Genomic DNA, 16,992 nt, shown 5'->3' on the forward strand with positions numbered 1-16,992 from the left:
TTATCTACAATACGGAGAACACAAGGAAAAAATAATTTTACCAATTCAAAATTTTACTGTACATGTACTAAAAAAAAAATCAGATTTTTATTTTTACAAATTCTACACCGAGGAATGTTCAGCTTGCTTTCAGAAAACTGTGCACCTCATTTAATAAATTATATATATTAAACTGAACATAAATCAGGAAGACTTACACCGTTAGAATGACTAGCAACTGCCAAACTTGTATTTGGGTTTCCATCAATAGGATATTTGGTTAGACCAATCATGTGAGTTGTTTGAAAAACAAAACATCTGTATGAAGATCCTTCAGCAGTTGCAGAAAAATAATCTTCTGTATTTGTTACACCCTCCAAAAGGATAAATCTAGTGAAAAAAAAATAAACCTCTGATTAATAAACCTTAAGATATTAAAGCATACTATTATTACTAAAATTACTATTTTCATTTTTCTTTCTAGACATAGCTCAAAAATATTTTTTCCCCAATTTGAAGTAAATTTACAAACAGAAGTTTTAGAATAATAATAATAAAATATATATATATATATAAGTAACATTATGAAAGTGAACTTGATAAAAATACAAGGAATACATATAAATATTTAATATCATATAATCATTTCTAACTTGCTGATGATTCAGTCTAAGTAAATGAAGAGTGAGAATATCTATTATGCTTACAAATCAACTTAAATGAAGAAATGTACATTAAACCTGAAATTAGTCATAAAAATTACAATAATGATATTATATTAGTTAAATTCACAATAATCTTCTACACTAATTAGCAGTGCTCTTTCTATAATAACAGACACATCCCATCTATGGTGTTTTAATGAAAGTTTCCTGCCACCACAAATAATGTCCGCACAAACTGTGTGCGCTGGCATGTTTAATCATATTTTGTCAAACAACTTTTGGCATTTGAAAGAAAGAGACTGGCTTTAGAACAGTGTGTTGTGAAATTTGTAAAAGAATATCATTAAGTATAAGGTGCCTGAAATGGAACTACCATGCTAGGAGATTAGAACCATCATTTACTTCCAATTCTGTTGCAAAACATCAGCTACAGAATGACACAAAATTATGTAAACCATGTGCACAGCCTTTGGTATTAATGCTATATAATATGACACTGTGAAAGTTTGGTACTGAAAGTTCAAAAACAAAAACTATGACATTCAAGAAGCAGAGTGCTCTGGCCAGCCTACTGATGTTGATGAGGACTGCCTGTGAGAACATGCAGAAGATCCGTATGCAACCACTCGAGAGCTTGCTAAGGTGTTAGATATTAGTGTCATGTCCATTAGTTGAACTATGCATTGCATAAATTTGATGAACAAGTTCAATCGCTGGGTGATGCATGAACTAATTCAAGTAGATAAGGACAGATGTGTTTGGACCTGCTTGAATATCAATGCAAGGACAAACTCAGGACCGGATCATCACTCGTGATGAAAAGTGGATTTTCTTCAACAACACAGGCCAAAAAAAGGGTTTGATCTGCACCCAGTGAGCTCGTCATCAGCATCGCAAAGTGCCAGTTTGACTAACAAAAAGATTATGCTTTGTATCTGGTCAGATTGCCAAGGTTATTACCCACAAAGAGTATCTGGAAAAAGGTAAAACCCTCGACAGTAAGGTGTACAGCGAGATGCTACTCCATGTTGATGATGCTATCAGGGAAAAACTAAAACGGTGCTAAACATGAGAAATTATTTTTGCCTAATAATAAATGTAAGAACAATATACATATTCATATTTAATTTCTGGAACATTTTTAGCTTTTCTTTTAAGCAAGTCAAGAAAATATGCAAAATATGAAAAAACAAAATTTCCGTATATAAGAAATAGATTGCCTTTAATCTTTCTGGTGTGCTTCTTTTGAACAGTCCAGCCCAGAAATAACATGGGCATAAATAGAGGGTGAAACATCAACCTGCGGTTTGGACTGGAACAAAAAGAAAGCAGTTAAATGTTCCATTTGCTTAGTATGTCAACATATTACTTAAGCATTAGTGTATTCCTTTAAGCAGTAGTGTAACACTGTTGTAACAATTGTGTGACCAGAATGCATATTTAAAGTATCAGTGCAACCCTATTATAACCACTGTCAGTTTATACTGCATAAGTAAAAAAAAAATCTATGAACTGCATGCCCAGTTTTTTTAACATTCAGTAGTTAAATACAAAGTCACAAATTACTGGTTTCCCTAACAACCAAAAGTATCAAAATTTACGTTAAGATTGTAGATACACATAAAAGATAGGACAGGCAGGGACACTACTAGTGGTGGCAGAGCTTACGATGTCATTTTCACCAGACAACAACTGTACTTTGGCACCAAAATAGCACTACAGGAAGATGCTGTTAATCTGAGTAGCTAGTATAAAGGGCTATATCAGCTTACTCAGAGTAACTAATAGGTGGATCCTGAACTTATGCCTAATAACTGTCCTGTCATTTTAATTAACATGATTAATTTAAATACGATAGAGGCTGTAATGGCTGTGGATGAATTTCTAATTCTATTTGCATTAAGTTGTATCTAATGTTGCATTACATAATGAAAATGGAGTAATTTATGCTTTTCAAACTTATGAAAGTAAAACAAAGAAGTATCTTAATAATTTCTAATAATGTACTTGGAATTTTACTTTGATTTTTAATATTTCCCACCTGAAAAATCAAGTAATCTATAATAAACACTGAATACCAAAATTTCATATCAGAAAGAAAAGCATCCTGATTTAAAGTTATTAAAACAGGATAGGAGCCATCTATAACAAGGTACTACTTCTCACATTTGTGTATTTTACATTATCAATTACCATTTCTTACAGTTATGACACATACTATAAAACTATTTAAAGAAGGTTTTAAATATTTGGAAAATTAAAGCTGCAAACTTATTCATATTTTTCCAGAAAGAAAGCCCTTAGAAAAGCTATGTGGTAATAAAGACTCAGTTTTTTAGGAATAAGAGTAATATGCAATTAATAATGTGAATTTATTTCATCATTCCATCATTTGGAAAAACAATAACTGAGAAAGGTTTTGAAAGAGAAATACAAGGTCTTGTATGTTCTAAAAAATAACAAACCTTAATAGTATGTTGTAAACTAATATAAAGAATTTAAAATTTCTGAGAATTAACTTTTCACATTTACTCAAATTCCCTTCAACATATTCTTAAAGTATTTAGTGCAAATAAAAATTACACAGGAGAAATATTGTGAAAAGTGTTTATATGTGTAATGCTTATAACCTGCTTTCAGAATATGAACATCAGGGTTATTAGTCTGAACGATACGCATGTAATTGAAACACTTAAATATATATAAAAAGATATTAATTCTAAGTGCTATAAGGTATTAAAACTATGGTCACCAGATTTCGAAGTTTGAAATTAGGGATGCTTTTTATGTAATTTACCTAATTTTTTTGTACAAATTAATTATTTTATTAATGTTATTCTGATGGAAGTGGTATGTAGGTCAATATATATATATATACATCAAAATAAATAATTTCTATTCTATTTTTTAATAGAGACATATAATATTTTTTAATAAATAAAGAACAAATCTAAGTGCAGTATTCATTTTTAAGCAAAATAACAAATTTGTAACCCTTCTAAATTATTCTAATGAAGTAACCTTATATTTCTCTGAAGCATGAATATTTCTTAGAACATTCTTTATCTTTTCTGATCTTCTTATAAAAGTCTATGCAATATTCATCAAAATTTAGTTGGTGATTAACATAGACTTCAAAGCATCCACTTTAAGATGTGTCTTATCACTATTCCAAAACTGTTCATAATGTTAAATACTCCCTCAGTTGCAGCATTAGTGCCATGAAGACAAAAGAGAAACTCTGGCTATTTTAAAACATTTCAGCAAGGAGTTCAGTTCTTATTAAAACATGCAGTTATTTCCATGCACCTCTGAGTGACCCACCAGCAGCTGAGTGGTAAAGTCGCTGAACACTGGTAGTTCAGTTCAAAGGTTCAAATCCTCTGAATGGGCTGGCTTCATGGACGTTTTCGTGGTTTTCTTCATGTGTAACACGTATATGAGCCAGTGTCCCTTAGAAAGTCCTCCATGAAGGCATGCCTTAGGCAGATAACCCTCAAGCACTTTGCCAAAGCCAAATAAACCAAATCAAATCATCCACCTCTAAACTCGGCACATCTTATTTTTTTGGAATTCCAAGATTTTTTCCTTCTGTGATACATTATTTAAAGGACACATATTCCTCACATATATCAATTTCCAATAATTTATAATTAATCCAATAATTTGGTATCATTTTATTAATTAACAAAAAGGCTGTTTCAATCCAATTAATATGATCCTGCTGTACATTTCCATCAAATGAAACATTTTTTTATCCATTTCTCCAAATAAGTAAGAGCAGTCTGACAGAATGAAAGCTTCTCAAAATTCAAGAAATTCTTATTGTGACACATCTCCATTCTCTTCATGTTTGAGTTTTGTTAACATTTATTGGAATAAAGTTATCTTCTATCTTGCTCAATATTGAAGCTTTCAGAGCATCTGTTGAAATAATTACATCAAATATAAAGACAGCTTGATTTTCAATTGTTATAATAACTTTATGAAGTATATAAGCCTGGATGTTAATAAAGCCACTGTATTTTCAAAGAATTTTAAAATAAGCATAGGACACTTTTTCTTGAGATTGAAAATAAGCCTTTAGTGGCAAAACATTTAGAGTACCCTTCCAATGGTGGGAAGTAAAGCTAACCATCTTGCTTGTGAAGATGGACCCTATATCATTAAAAAATTGGTTTCTAAAAAATTGCAGAAATTTTTCAGTGTTTCTGCTCTAACAGTAGGAGGTTTTAAAATATTTCTATATCTTAGAAATAATCATTTCTATATCAAGTGGTAAAACATCAGCTGATGTTTTTATAGTATTATGGATAATATGCACTTCACATTCAACTCCGATTAAACCATGGTTAAGATTTCGTTTTAGTTTAACAAACACATTATTTTCTCCATGTCTATCAGGTCCTCCAAAGTTAGAATTCATACTATCATCACAAAGACCAATAACTTTTTCTTTTAAATTATTTTATTCAAGACAGGTAGTTAAATAGTTGCTGACAATATTATAAATATGTAAATAACTCACTTTTTCATATATATATTCAAATTACTATTCAAACTTGTTTTCACTAATATAACTATTCAATGTAAATTGGAAAAACCAACATCAAATTGTATTTATAAATGTAATTTGCTTTGTAATTAATTAATAACGAATGACCTGTAGTGCCCAATGAGAGGCGAGGCAGGCTAAGAATAATAATAATTATTATTATTAGTCATAAGAAAAATAAACTATTACCGTTTTATTGATTCTTCATACAAAGGCAAAGAGACCATGCGAATCATATTTTCATCTTCAATGTTATATATTCTTAGTTTACTCTGTAAAAAATTACTTTATAAAAATCTATCATTTACATATATAATTATTTACAATAAATGTGGTTGTCATTACTTATCTCACTTGTCTGATAGTAACATCAGAACAAGCTCACGAAATTCATCGAGGCAAAGAATGCAAGATTGCACCTGTCATTGGCAAGAGCCGCCCTACAGGTAACTATTTGACTTTGTTCAGTTCTGCCATCAATTTTGACAGAAAGCAACATGGGGAGACAGGTCTGAGGGTCTCCCATCTCTTTTTCCCTACCACCAACCTCTCAAGAGGACTTTCGGCTCGCCGCATATTTAGAGTGCCCCCATGCTGCACTGCACTATATATTTACAAACATCTAAACCTTCTCTGGGATTCAAGCCCAGATCCTTCAGTACAGCAGCAAGAGTCACTAACCACTATCCCGGTTGAGCAGCATTTCCAATAAATGAGTTGCATAAATTCAGATTTTGTTATGTTTAATATGTATTCTTAGTAAAAAGTCTAAATTTATCACTAAACTTCTCAATAAGAAAGTAACAGATAATTGATATAGATGTTAAGTTCACATTGTTAGTTGCCAATATGCTAAGTAATCCTTAATACTACTAATAAATTCTGAAAAAACATCCAATAACAACTAGGACTCTACGATTAATAATAATAAACATATACATATTAAATTTAATGTATGATTCTGAATAAATATAAAAAGCTTTTACCATACTAACCAAAATAAAAAATTCAAAAAATCAATTAGCTTTACAGAAGCATTCATAAATTAGAAAGAAAACAATTTTAGCAAAAATTGACTAATCAGAAAGAGATGCATTAAAACGGAAAATACTAAAATTGTTAGATAAAAACCAAATTTTGATGAATACACAAAGAATTAGATGTTTTAGTTATAAAACAAAAAAAGGTTATGTATGTTAAAATATATAATTACTGAACAAATTTCAGTCAGAAGAATTCATCATTCATAATATTAGAAATAAAAAATTTCTTATAAGTAGGCAAGCAGGTGTAGGTGAGAAACATATTTCATAAAGGATATGAAATTTTCTTAAAATTGGGGCTCTCAGTTATAAGACCATAAGTTGTATGTCTTATCTTCCTTCTTGATATGGAACCTTCTTGATATGGTGCAGTGTTGACAGGTGAAAGTTAAACCAACAGTTGGCCAAGAAGGACTCTTTGGAATATTTTAGGGTCACTTATTCTGCTAACATTCCAGGAACTTTTAACTAAAATTTAAATACATAATATTATAGCACAAAACTTACTGGTGTTTATGATTGACAGCTATGAAGATTTCCAAAAACTGTGATATATTTAATGGACAGATAAAATTACAAACTGCCCTTTTTTAAAAAATAAAATTTTTCTTCTTAAGTGCAAGCTTCTCTTGATTATATGCTTTCTTATATTACTTTCTATTCTCATGATTCATTTCTTAAAATTTTCATTTGGTACTGCAAGTATTAAAAAAAAAAAAAAAAAAAAGGAACTTACTGGACTTGGCCCAGTAGCGACTGGACCATGAAGAATTATTAAAAATAGAAATGATTAAGCTCAAATTAAGACTACAGAAAATACATGAAACATTTTGAAAAATCTACTTATTATGAAGAAGCGAGTCCACTCCATCTCTAATAAAATATATCTGAAATAAAATCATCATAATTATTTATGAGTTCATGTAGAGAGTGCACACAAAGTCAGTATATTCTACGTAAATGTGAGTAATAATGCTTCACTCAAGCATGCAACTTCAGCAGGAAGCCTGTGCATTGCTAGATTCCAACAAGAAGAGGCATTTGCCCAGTTCACATTGCCTGTATGATGCCATCAGAGCAAAATCTTTATGAATAATTTGATAAGACAATTTTCAAACTCTGCTTCTCTGGCATCCAAGAAGCTCAAACCTTATGAACCTGATAATGCAACAATAGTCTGTGCTGCAACACTGTTATTTACAAATAATGAGCTAAAAATTGCCATTAATGAAACCATCCAAGAAGGGATGCTTTAAATGTTGGATAACATGAATCAGAGAGCTTGTCTATACATTTTGCTATATACAAACAATGATGGGAAACATACAAAAATTTTTGGATTCCTAAAACATAGTTATAATGGTACATATATGTTGTATGAAGTACATATTTATGCAGCTAAGATTTAACATACAGTAATTTTCACTTGTCCCTTCATAATAATAATAATAATAATAATAAAACACTCATTGTGCAATAGTGATAATGATGAAATGAAAAAAGACTAGGGAATGGGCATTGAATTACTAATATATTTAATTTATGCAGAGAACTAATCATACTGTTAGCTTAGGGCACTGAAAATATTAGAGCTCAGACTGATTATTATATTGTTCAAATGGCAAGAGGGAAAGTTTTATGATGTAGCCATACAAAATATAATTTTTAAAGTTAATAAACATTTGAATAATAGTATGTTAAAAAATGTTTATTAATACACATTCATGTGCAAAACAGAAAATTTACACATTATGTCAATTTCTGAAAAACTAAGGGGCATATTTTAATTCATTCATGAAATTCAGTGTGAATAAACATTTATAACAAAGAAAGAGATGTATCATTTAAAATTCATTTTACATACACATCCAAAATCCACATTGTGATATTGAACTAAAATTTAGTCTAATGTGGGATATGATCCCCTCTCACAGCCAGTCAGCTTGTGTAGCATGACGGCATACTGGACAGGATTCAACTGAGGAATCCTTGCAGCAGTTGATGCCCCTCCTGCAGCAAAGCAGTTTTCAACTGCATGATGGATCTTGGAGGGTGATGGCAAGATTAAATTGCCCTTCCAAGAGAATCCCAGACATGCTCTGCAAGGTTTCAGTCAGAAGATCTCACTAGTTGATCTATGAGGCTAATATCCTCACTGTCCAGTAAATCAACAACCAGTTAAGCCCTATGTGAAGTAGTGTTGTCATCCATTAACAAGAACCCAGGACCAAGTGCACCCTTGAAAAATACCCTGCCATCCAACATAATACCTGCTCAAACCATTACACCTCTGCAACCATAATAATTCTTTTCCCTGGTGAGGAAGGAATGGTACCATATTTCAGGCTCTCTCTAGATATAGGTATGCTGAAAATCAGTGTCCAGGCTGAAAGGCGCATATTGTCATATCTCATAAAGCATTTGAACAACTGTAGACCATGGATTTAAAAGTTCCAGTGGCAGCATAGCTCACACGAGAATTGTGAAGCTGTAGCAGTCCTAATGACCCTTATTTGTCATTGTGGATCTTGATCGAGCTTGCCCAGGTTTTCTCAATATGGATCCAGTGTTCTGGAACTGCTTCCATAAATTATAGATGACACTGGGCATAACACTGAGCTCTATAGCGCCACCTACATTTGTGGTTGGCCTCCAATCTATTGACAATTCTCTACCTTATGCCATACGTTGGTGGCTATTCGTTTTGTCTGAAACATTGTCGAATCATTAGTTTTTTCCCACCATGTAAGGAAACAGAAGAAATTTGCAATGCTGTCTCACTGGGATTCAAACCCTAGACCTCCTGAATACACATTGAGCATGCTTCCAATAACACCACAAAGGCAAGTGGAAAAGAAGGGAGAAAATACCTTATATATTCCCCCTTTTAAAAAGTGATTGGGGATTAAGGGATCCCAATCAACAAATCCTGTTGGTGACAGATTATTGACCACCATTTTTAGTTCAGGCACTACTGTAGAGTCTTTTAAAACTTTTGGGTATGAGGAAATTGAAGAAATGTGCAATGCCCTTGCCCGGATTTGACCTCCAGCCCTTCCGAATGCACATCAAGTGTGCTTCTATTTACACTATGAAGGTATTGAAATTTAGGGAGAAAATACCTTAGACCCTTATAAAATATATACCCAAAACATACGAGAAACATGGTGAATGTTGCGAAGGAGTACAAGCACAGAAATTGCTGGAAACCACTCATGCACTTATGATCTCCACAATCACAGCTCTGCAAACACGCATATGTATGGTTATGTATTCAACTCTGAACATTTGCATAATTCTGCAGTGGCATAATTAGTACCTTTGGTTCAATACCTTTCATAAAAACAGATATAATTTGCTTGCAAACTCTCTTAATTTTGCACACGAGTGTAAATTATTTCTAGTGGAAATGTGAACTATTAAATAATCTTTGACTGAATACTAGGTACAGTATGATCATTTTACAGCCTATCCTTCTATATACTCATGCATCTACCTAACAATAATTGAAATGCAGGAAAAGAATATAAAGATGCTAATATTAATATAATATGGCCAGAAGATGTATAGAAAGAATCAAATATACAAAGCTAACCAATAGTCACAGGAACTACCAGCAAAGTTCTAAATTAAGTTCTTATCCTTGTAAGTAAAATGCACTAGGACAGAAGCTTATAATTATCAAGATTTTATATTTTCATACAATTACTTGAATATTTAAAATCAAACCTCTTTTTAGAAGTTTCTTAAATTTATTCTTAAAAACATAGAAAATCATTAAATACAGAAATTCATTTATGCTTTAATATTATAAATTGAATACATTCTATATAAATACACAAGTATTAAATTTCATATTCAAAAATTTATTTTACAATATTTAAACATAATAGACATCAAATATTCACAATTAAAAATTACAAGTCTAGAATCAAAATGAATTACACATAAGTAAATAAAAATTCTTTAGTTGCAAATATTAAAATATTACTGATCAGATACATAAATATGCCTTACGTCATCACTGATAACAGCTATCAAATGGGATAGGCCAAATAATGGATACCAACTCATGCATATTGGAACAGGCTTTCCTTCTAATCTTATTCTCTCAGATACAACTATTTCAAGGGCTTTAGAGCTTGAAAGATTATACTGAACCTTGTGAAAAATATGAACAGAACATTTGCAAGTTTGCACAAAATTTTAAAACATAAATGAATAACATAAATATGAACCTACTTAGCATTTTAATAGAAGTTAACACAAATTTGTCACTTCAAATTTCAGAACCAGCTTCAGGAATTTCACAATTTTTTCCACTCTGGTGTTCAATACAATCCGTATTCCTACTTGAATTATCCGTACAGCAAATTAAAAAACACTCTTTAAAAATTAAAATTGTGATCTAAATGCATCAGTTAATATTATTTTTTACTTAATAAATTTCAAAATGCTTTAGTGTACTAAGTTATTAGACAAAATTGTACCTTAAAAAATTCTATAAATTAGATTAATATGACAAATAACTTTAAAGATTTCATGCTATGAAAAGTATCAGTCAAGAAAAAAATCGCAGTGATTCTTACTTTGTTAAATGCTAAATTAAACAAATGTGATTTGCGCCAACTGATGAATGGTGGTTGATGTATTCAAAACACATGCTTTGGATTTAATCATGTGGAGTGGAAAGAAGTGTATTGAAGCATTTGTTCTTTCATTATTAGGCCAGAAATATAAATAGCAACCCTTGTATCAGGTGGCAATGACTAGATTTTATAAAATTGTGACTTATAAGGGATGTAATTAATTCAGAATGGTTATCCAGAAATTCAGATTTTAATATTATTGAAAAAATGATCTAAACCCTGTTCATTGCAATAAAAAATAATATTCTTCAGCAGGACATATTAGAACTATAGTTATATCACTAGTAGCATAAAATAAATACTAAATATGTATAAAAACTGATAATTACATGCCAGATAAAATTAATTTATCCATTAAATGGATAAACAGTTAACTATAAAACTGGACATATGAAATTAAATACAATAAAAATTAAAGTGTATTCATAAATTCTTCATAGACATATGGGCTGAATATATCTAACCTTAATTAAGACACAATAACACGCCGAATAAATACTAATTCAGAAGTCAAACAACAAAAATCAGCGTTATATTTACAAAATTTTCACAGGACTAGTTTCGATGGTTTTACCGAACCACCATCTTCAGCTGCAAAACCGCAAATGAACAAGATAGGAAATAATGATTAGATAAGATAAGAAAGACTGGACAAGAATAAGCAAGTGGCACCATCTGTTGGCGAAACCAGAACTAAAACATAATTTCTCTAAAAGCCGAAGGCAAATTTGGATTGGAATTAGGATCGTTAACTAGAACAGAAAGATTTTTATGAATGTGAAATGCCTCTAGAAAATCCAGTTCTCCAATGGAAGATGTTTTTTGAATAATTCTGGCAGCAGAAAAACTGAAAGTGTGGTTTTCGGACCAACAATGTTGAGCAACAGAAGACTTCTGTGTTTCCTTTTTTCTAACATATGCCTCATGTTCCTTGACGCGAAATTTTAAGGCTCTCTTAGTTTGGCCAATGTAAATTAAACCACACTGGCAAGGAATCCTATAAATACCCCAGGAATTCATATCCGGAATGGGGTCCTTGCGTATAGAAGTCCGAATTTTATTGATGGGAGAATAAACAATCCAAAAGTTAAATTTCTGCAAAATATGTGCAACTTTATAGCTAATTGATGGAAAGAAGGGAATGGCAACAGAATTTTTATAATCTCCTAAAATAAGAGTGTGGCTTTTAGTGTGTTGAGATGAGAATTTTTTAACTGCTTGATTAATAATGTTGGGTGAAAAGCCCCTGTCAATAGCTATTGCTTTTAAATAATTTAGTTCTTTATCAAGGGCTAGTTTGGAGGAGCAAACTTGAAGAGCACGGAAAACATAGGAATAAAATGAAGCTAACTTTTGTTTAGTCGGATGACATGATTTAAAGTGTGGTGGAAGGCAAACCGATGAAGGTTTACGGTAAACTGTAGTCCTGAAGTTGGATGTGTTACGTGTGACCAGAATGTCGAGAAACGGAAGAGAATTGCAAGTCTCAAGTTCAAAAGTGAACTGAATAGCAGGATCAATAGAATTCATTGTTGAAAGAACTTTATTTAAATCATCTTTATTACCTTCAAACAGGGTAAAAGTATCGTCTACGTAGCGGAACCATGCCGGTAAGTTTAAAGTTTCAAACAATTTTGATTCATAATAATGCATGTAGATATCAGCCAGGATAGGACTGAGGGGGCATCCCATGGCTAATCCCTCAGTTTGCTTGTAATATTTATTTTGGAAAACAAAATGTGTTTGTTTCAAACAGAGTTGAGTGAGAGAAATTAGCTCATCAATTTCGATGCAAGAGAAATGAAATTCGCGAAGTCTGGTTTCTAGACATCTTAATGCACCCTCCACTGGGACATTGGTGAATAATGATTTTACATCAAAAGAAACCATGAGTAAATTACTAGGAGAAATGTTTTTAACCTTTTTTACAAACTCTATTGAATTTTTTATGGTGTAAATGTTATTGTCTAATAGAGTGGAAAATCTAGAAACTAAATATTTAGCTAATGGATACGAGGCAGTACCTAAATTTGATACAATAGGGCGGAAAGGAACACCACTTTTATGAATTTTGGGAAGAGCATATAATCTGGCACAATTCGCAACAGATGGGATAAGCGAATGTTTTAAGTTGCTTGAAATGATTTGCGAAGATTTGATCGCAGTTTTTATTTTCGACAAGTCCGAAGGTGAAGGATCTTTAGGGATCGGATTATATGGTCCTTCGTTTAAGAGGTTAGTGACACCATCGATGTAAGTGTTCTTATCCATGACGACTATCTGGCCAGCTTTGTCGGCCTTTGAAATGATAATATCCGGGTTAGAATGAATTTCGCGCATTGTAGCTCTTTCTCTCGCAGTTAGATTTGGTTTCAAAGGTTTATTATTGAATTTCACATTATGAGCGATAAGATGCCTAATCATTTCTTTCTGTGAATCTGAAACTTTACTGAACTTGAAAGCTTTTTCGATAGGAGCCAAAATCTTTGGAATCGAGGGTTTACAGGTTTGTGAGAAGTTAAAATTATATTTTAGAATTCTCTCTTGTTCTTCTGAAAGACTAACATTAGAAATATTAACTATAGGCTTGATGTTTACAATGGGAAGATTTTTTGAACTACTTGAACTGGAAGACTGTAAAAGAAGTTTATCGAATTTAACTGCAAGGGAGTTTTTATGACGGTTAACTGCAGAAAATCAAAATGGTCTGATTTCATGCATTCTGCTTACAAAAGTTTTGTTTTCTATTCATTTCAGTGAGGGATTTTTCTGCTGTTTTGTGTGTACTTTATTATTTCTCAGTTAATTTAGTTTGATTTTCTGCATTGTTTATTATGCCTTCATCCGTTAATCGTTTCACTAAATTACGCCTGAAACGGCAAAAATTCCTGAATCATCTTGACTTTTTACTTAAATGTAAATGTAAAAATTTGATCCCCAATTTTATTCAAATCAAATCTAATCAAAAACCTTCGAGTCGCGTTTCAAGAATTCTGTTAAATTGCAAGCTTGCCTTACTTCGGTCCGTGATAAGGGATACACGTCAACAATTGTCCAAAATTGAACATGAACTCTATAAGCTTCATCTGGAACTCGCTAAATCATATCCAAAATTCACTGCCCTTGAACAAAAGTATTGGTCTAGAACGGAGAATGCAGTTAACCGTCATAAAAACACCCTTGCAGTTAAATTCGATAAACTTCTTTTACAGTCTTCCAGTTCAAGTAGTTCAAAAAATCTTCCCATTGTAAACATCAAGCCTATAGTTAATATTTCTAATGTTAGTCTTTCAGAAGAACAAGAGAGAATTCTAAAATATAATTTTAACTTCTCACAAACCTGTAAACCCTCGATTCCAAAGATTTTGGCTCCTATCGAAAAAGCTTTCAAGTTCAGTAAAGTTTCAGATTCACAGAAAGAAATGATTAGGCATCTTATCGCTCATAATGTGAAATTCAATAATAAACCTTTGAAACCAAATCTAACTACGAGAGAAAGGGCTACATTGCGTGAAATTCATTCTAACCCGGATATTATTATTTCAAAGGCCGACAAAGGTGGCCAGATAGTCGTCATGGATAGGAACACTTACATCGATGGTGTCACTAAACTCTTAAACGAAGGACCATATAATCCGATCCCTAAAGATCCTTCACCTTCGGACTTGTCAAAAATAAAAACTGCGATCAAATCTTCGCAAATCATTTCAGGCAACTTAAAACATTCACTTATCCCATCTGTTGCGAATTGTGCCAGATTATATGCTCTTCCCAAAATTCATAAAAGTGGTATTCCTTTCCGCCCTATTGTATCAAATTTAGGTACTGCCTCGTATCCATTAGCTAAATATTTAGTTTCTAGATTTTTAACTCTATTAGACAATAACATTTACACCATAAAAAATGCAATAGAGTTTGTAAAAAAGGTTAAAAACATTTCTCTTAGAAATTTACTCATGGTTTCTTTTGATGTAAAATCATTATTCACCAATGTCCCACTAGAGGGTGCATTAAGATGTCTAGAAACCAGACTTCGCGAATTTCATTTCTCTTGCATCGAAATTGATGAGCTAATTTCTCTCACTCAACTCCGTTTGAAACAAACACATTTTGTTTTCCAAAATAAATATTACAAGCAAACTGAGGGATTAGCCATGGGATGCCCCCTCAGTCCTATCCTGGCTGATATCTACATGCATTATTATGAATCAAAATTGTTTGAAACTTTAAACTTCCCAGCATGGTTCCGCTACGTAGACGATACTTTTACTCTGTTTGAAGGTAATAAAGATGATTTAAATAAAGTTCTTTCAACAATGAATTCTATTGATCCTGCTATTCAGTTCACTTTTGAACTTGAGACTTGCAATTCTCTTCCGTTTCTCGACATTCTGGTCACACGTAACACATCCAACTTCAGTACTACAGTTTACCGTAAACCTTCATCGGTTTGCCTTCCACCACACTTTAAATCATGTCATCCGACTAAACAAAAGTTAGCTTCATTTTATTCCTATGTTTTCCGTGCTCTTCAAGTTTGCTCCTCCAAACTAGCCCTTGATAAAGAACTAAATTATTTAAAAGCAATAGCTATTGACAGGGGCTTTTCACCCAACATTATTAATCAAGCAGTTAAAAAATTCTCATCTCAACACACTAAAAGCCACACTCTTATTTTAGGAGATTATAAAAATTCTGTTGCCATTCCCTTCTTTCCATCAATTAGCTATAAAGTTGCACATATTTTGCAGAAATTTAACTTTTGGATTGTTTATTCTCCCATCAATAAAATTCGGACTTCTATACGCAAGGACCCCATTCCGGATATGAATTCCTGGGGTATTTATAGGATTCCTTGCCAGTGTGGTTTAATTTACATTGGCCAAACTAAGAGAGCCTTAAAATTTCGTGTCAAGGAACATGAGGCATATGTTAGAAAAAAGGAAACACAGAAGTCTTCTGTTGCTCAACATTGTTGGTCCGAAAACCACACTTTCAGTTTTTCTGCTGCCAAAATTATTCAAAAAACATCTTCCATTGGAGAACTGGATTTTCTAGAGGCATTTCACATTCATAAAAATCTTTCTGTTCTAGTTAACGATCCTAATTCCAATCCAAATTTGCCTTCGGCTTTTAGAGAAATTATGTTTTAGTTCTGGTTTCGCCAACAGATGGCGCCACTTGCTTATTCTTGTCCAGTCTTTCTTATTTTATCTAATCATTATTTCCTATCTTGTTCATTTGCGGTTTTGCAGCTGAAGATGGTGGTTCGGTAAAACCATCGAAACTAGTCCTGTGAAAATTTTGTAAATATAACGCTGATTTTTGTTGTTTGACTTCTGAATTAGTATATCTAACCTTATTATATCAAAAATACCGAATTATTAGCACTAAGAAAATTAGCTATAAACTGTTAATTAAAATCTTTCAAAATTCTTTAGTTTTTTCCTGTTCTGTCCTACAGTGATATTCTTAAGAAATTATGAGTCTCTTTACATTATTTTTGACAGGTTTTATACCTTCAGAGATTTTAGAACAATAAATAATTTACTTTCAAAATAATCCAAATAAAAATAAAAATGACCTAATTTTATTAAATCTATTTGAAATTTTCACCTAAATAAAGACTTTTTAAAAAATTAAAAAATAAAGAGAAGTAATGAATTTACTCTGGCTTTCAGAAGTTAAGTAAATGACAGTAAAATCAATAAAAATGGAAAAGTAAAACTTTGGTTAAAATGACATTGCACATAAAGGTAGTGAAAATGCTTATGCATTGTAAAAAAAACATGCTTTTGTACAAAGACGGAAACAATATTTAATTTTTTAAAATTATATGATGATATCACATCTGGGTCATTAATAAATGGATGTTTAAAGCTAAAAACAAACAAACAGAACTTACTTTACTAAACTTGCAGTAAGAAAAAAATATGATTAGTTTCACATTAAATGCTGTGCACATTAAAGAAACATTTATTAGAGCTGAAACATCCAGAAAAAAACAGAAAATTTCAAGAAATCAATAACAAACAAATATATATATAATAAGGTTTACTGGAATGTTCTGCCCAGTGAAGTTATTTCAAGTCTCAATACAC

General features: G+C 31.8%; 1 protein-coding gene across 5 annotated transcripts in view; it reads right to left on the reverse strand.

Moving 5' to 3' along the window:
- Window positions 1–16,992, reverse strand: part of LOC118195399 (cilia- and flagella-associated protein 251-like) — a 158,387-nt gene that overhangs the window by 54,988 nt on the left and 86,407 nt on the right. For all 5 annotated transcript variants that reach the window (XR_015041669.1, XR_015041670.1, XM_085818581.1 and 2 more), the window contains 3 exons: window positions 10,260–10,403; window positions 5,389–5,471; window positions 198–369 (listed from right to left, as the gene is read on the reverse strand). Coding sequence is in view for 3 of the 5 variants with exons in the window: in XM_085818581.1 (XP_085674707.1) it covers window positions 198–369; window positions 5,389–5,471; window positions 10,260–10,403 (399 nt within the window). In the remaining 2 variants the exon portion in view is untranslated. The remainder of the gene's footprint in view (window positions 1–197; window positions 370–5,388; window positions 5,472–10,259; window positions 10,404–16,992) is intronic.

This window comes from Stegodyphus dumicola, chromosome 6, assembly GCF_044657685.1.
Source record: "Stegodyphus dumicola isolate Sdum_Otavi_A_Nest chromosome 6, ASM4465768v1".
In the NCBI taxonomy this organism is placed as follows: Eukaryota; Metazoa; Arthropoda; class Arachnida; order Araneae; family Eresidae; genus Stegodyphus; species Stegodyphus dumicola.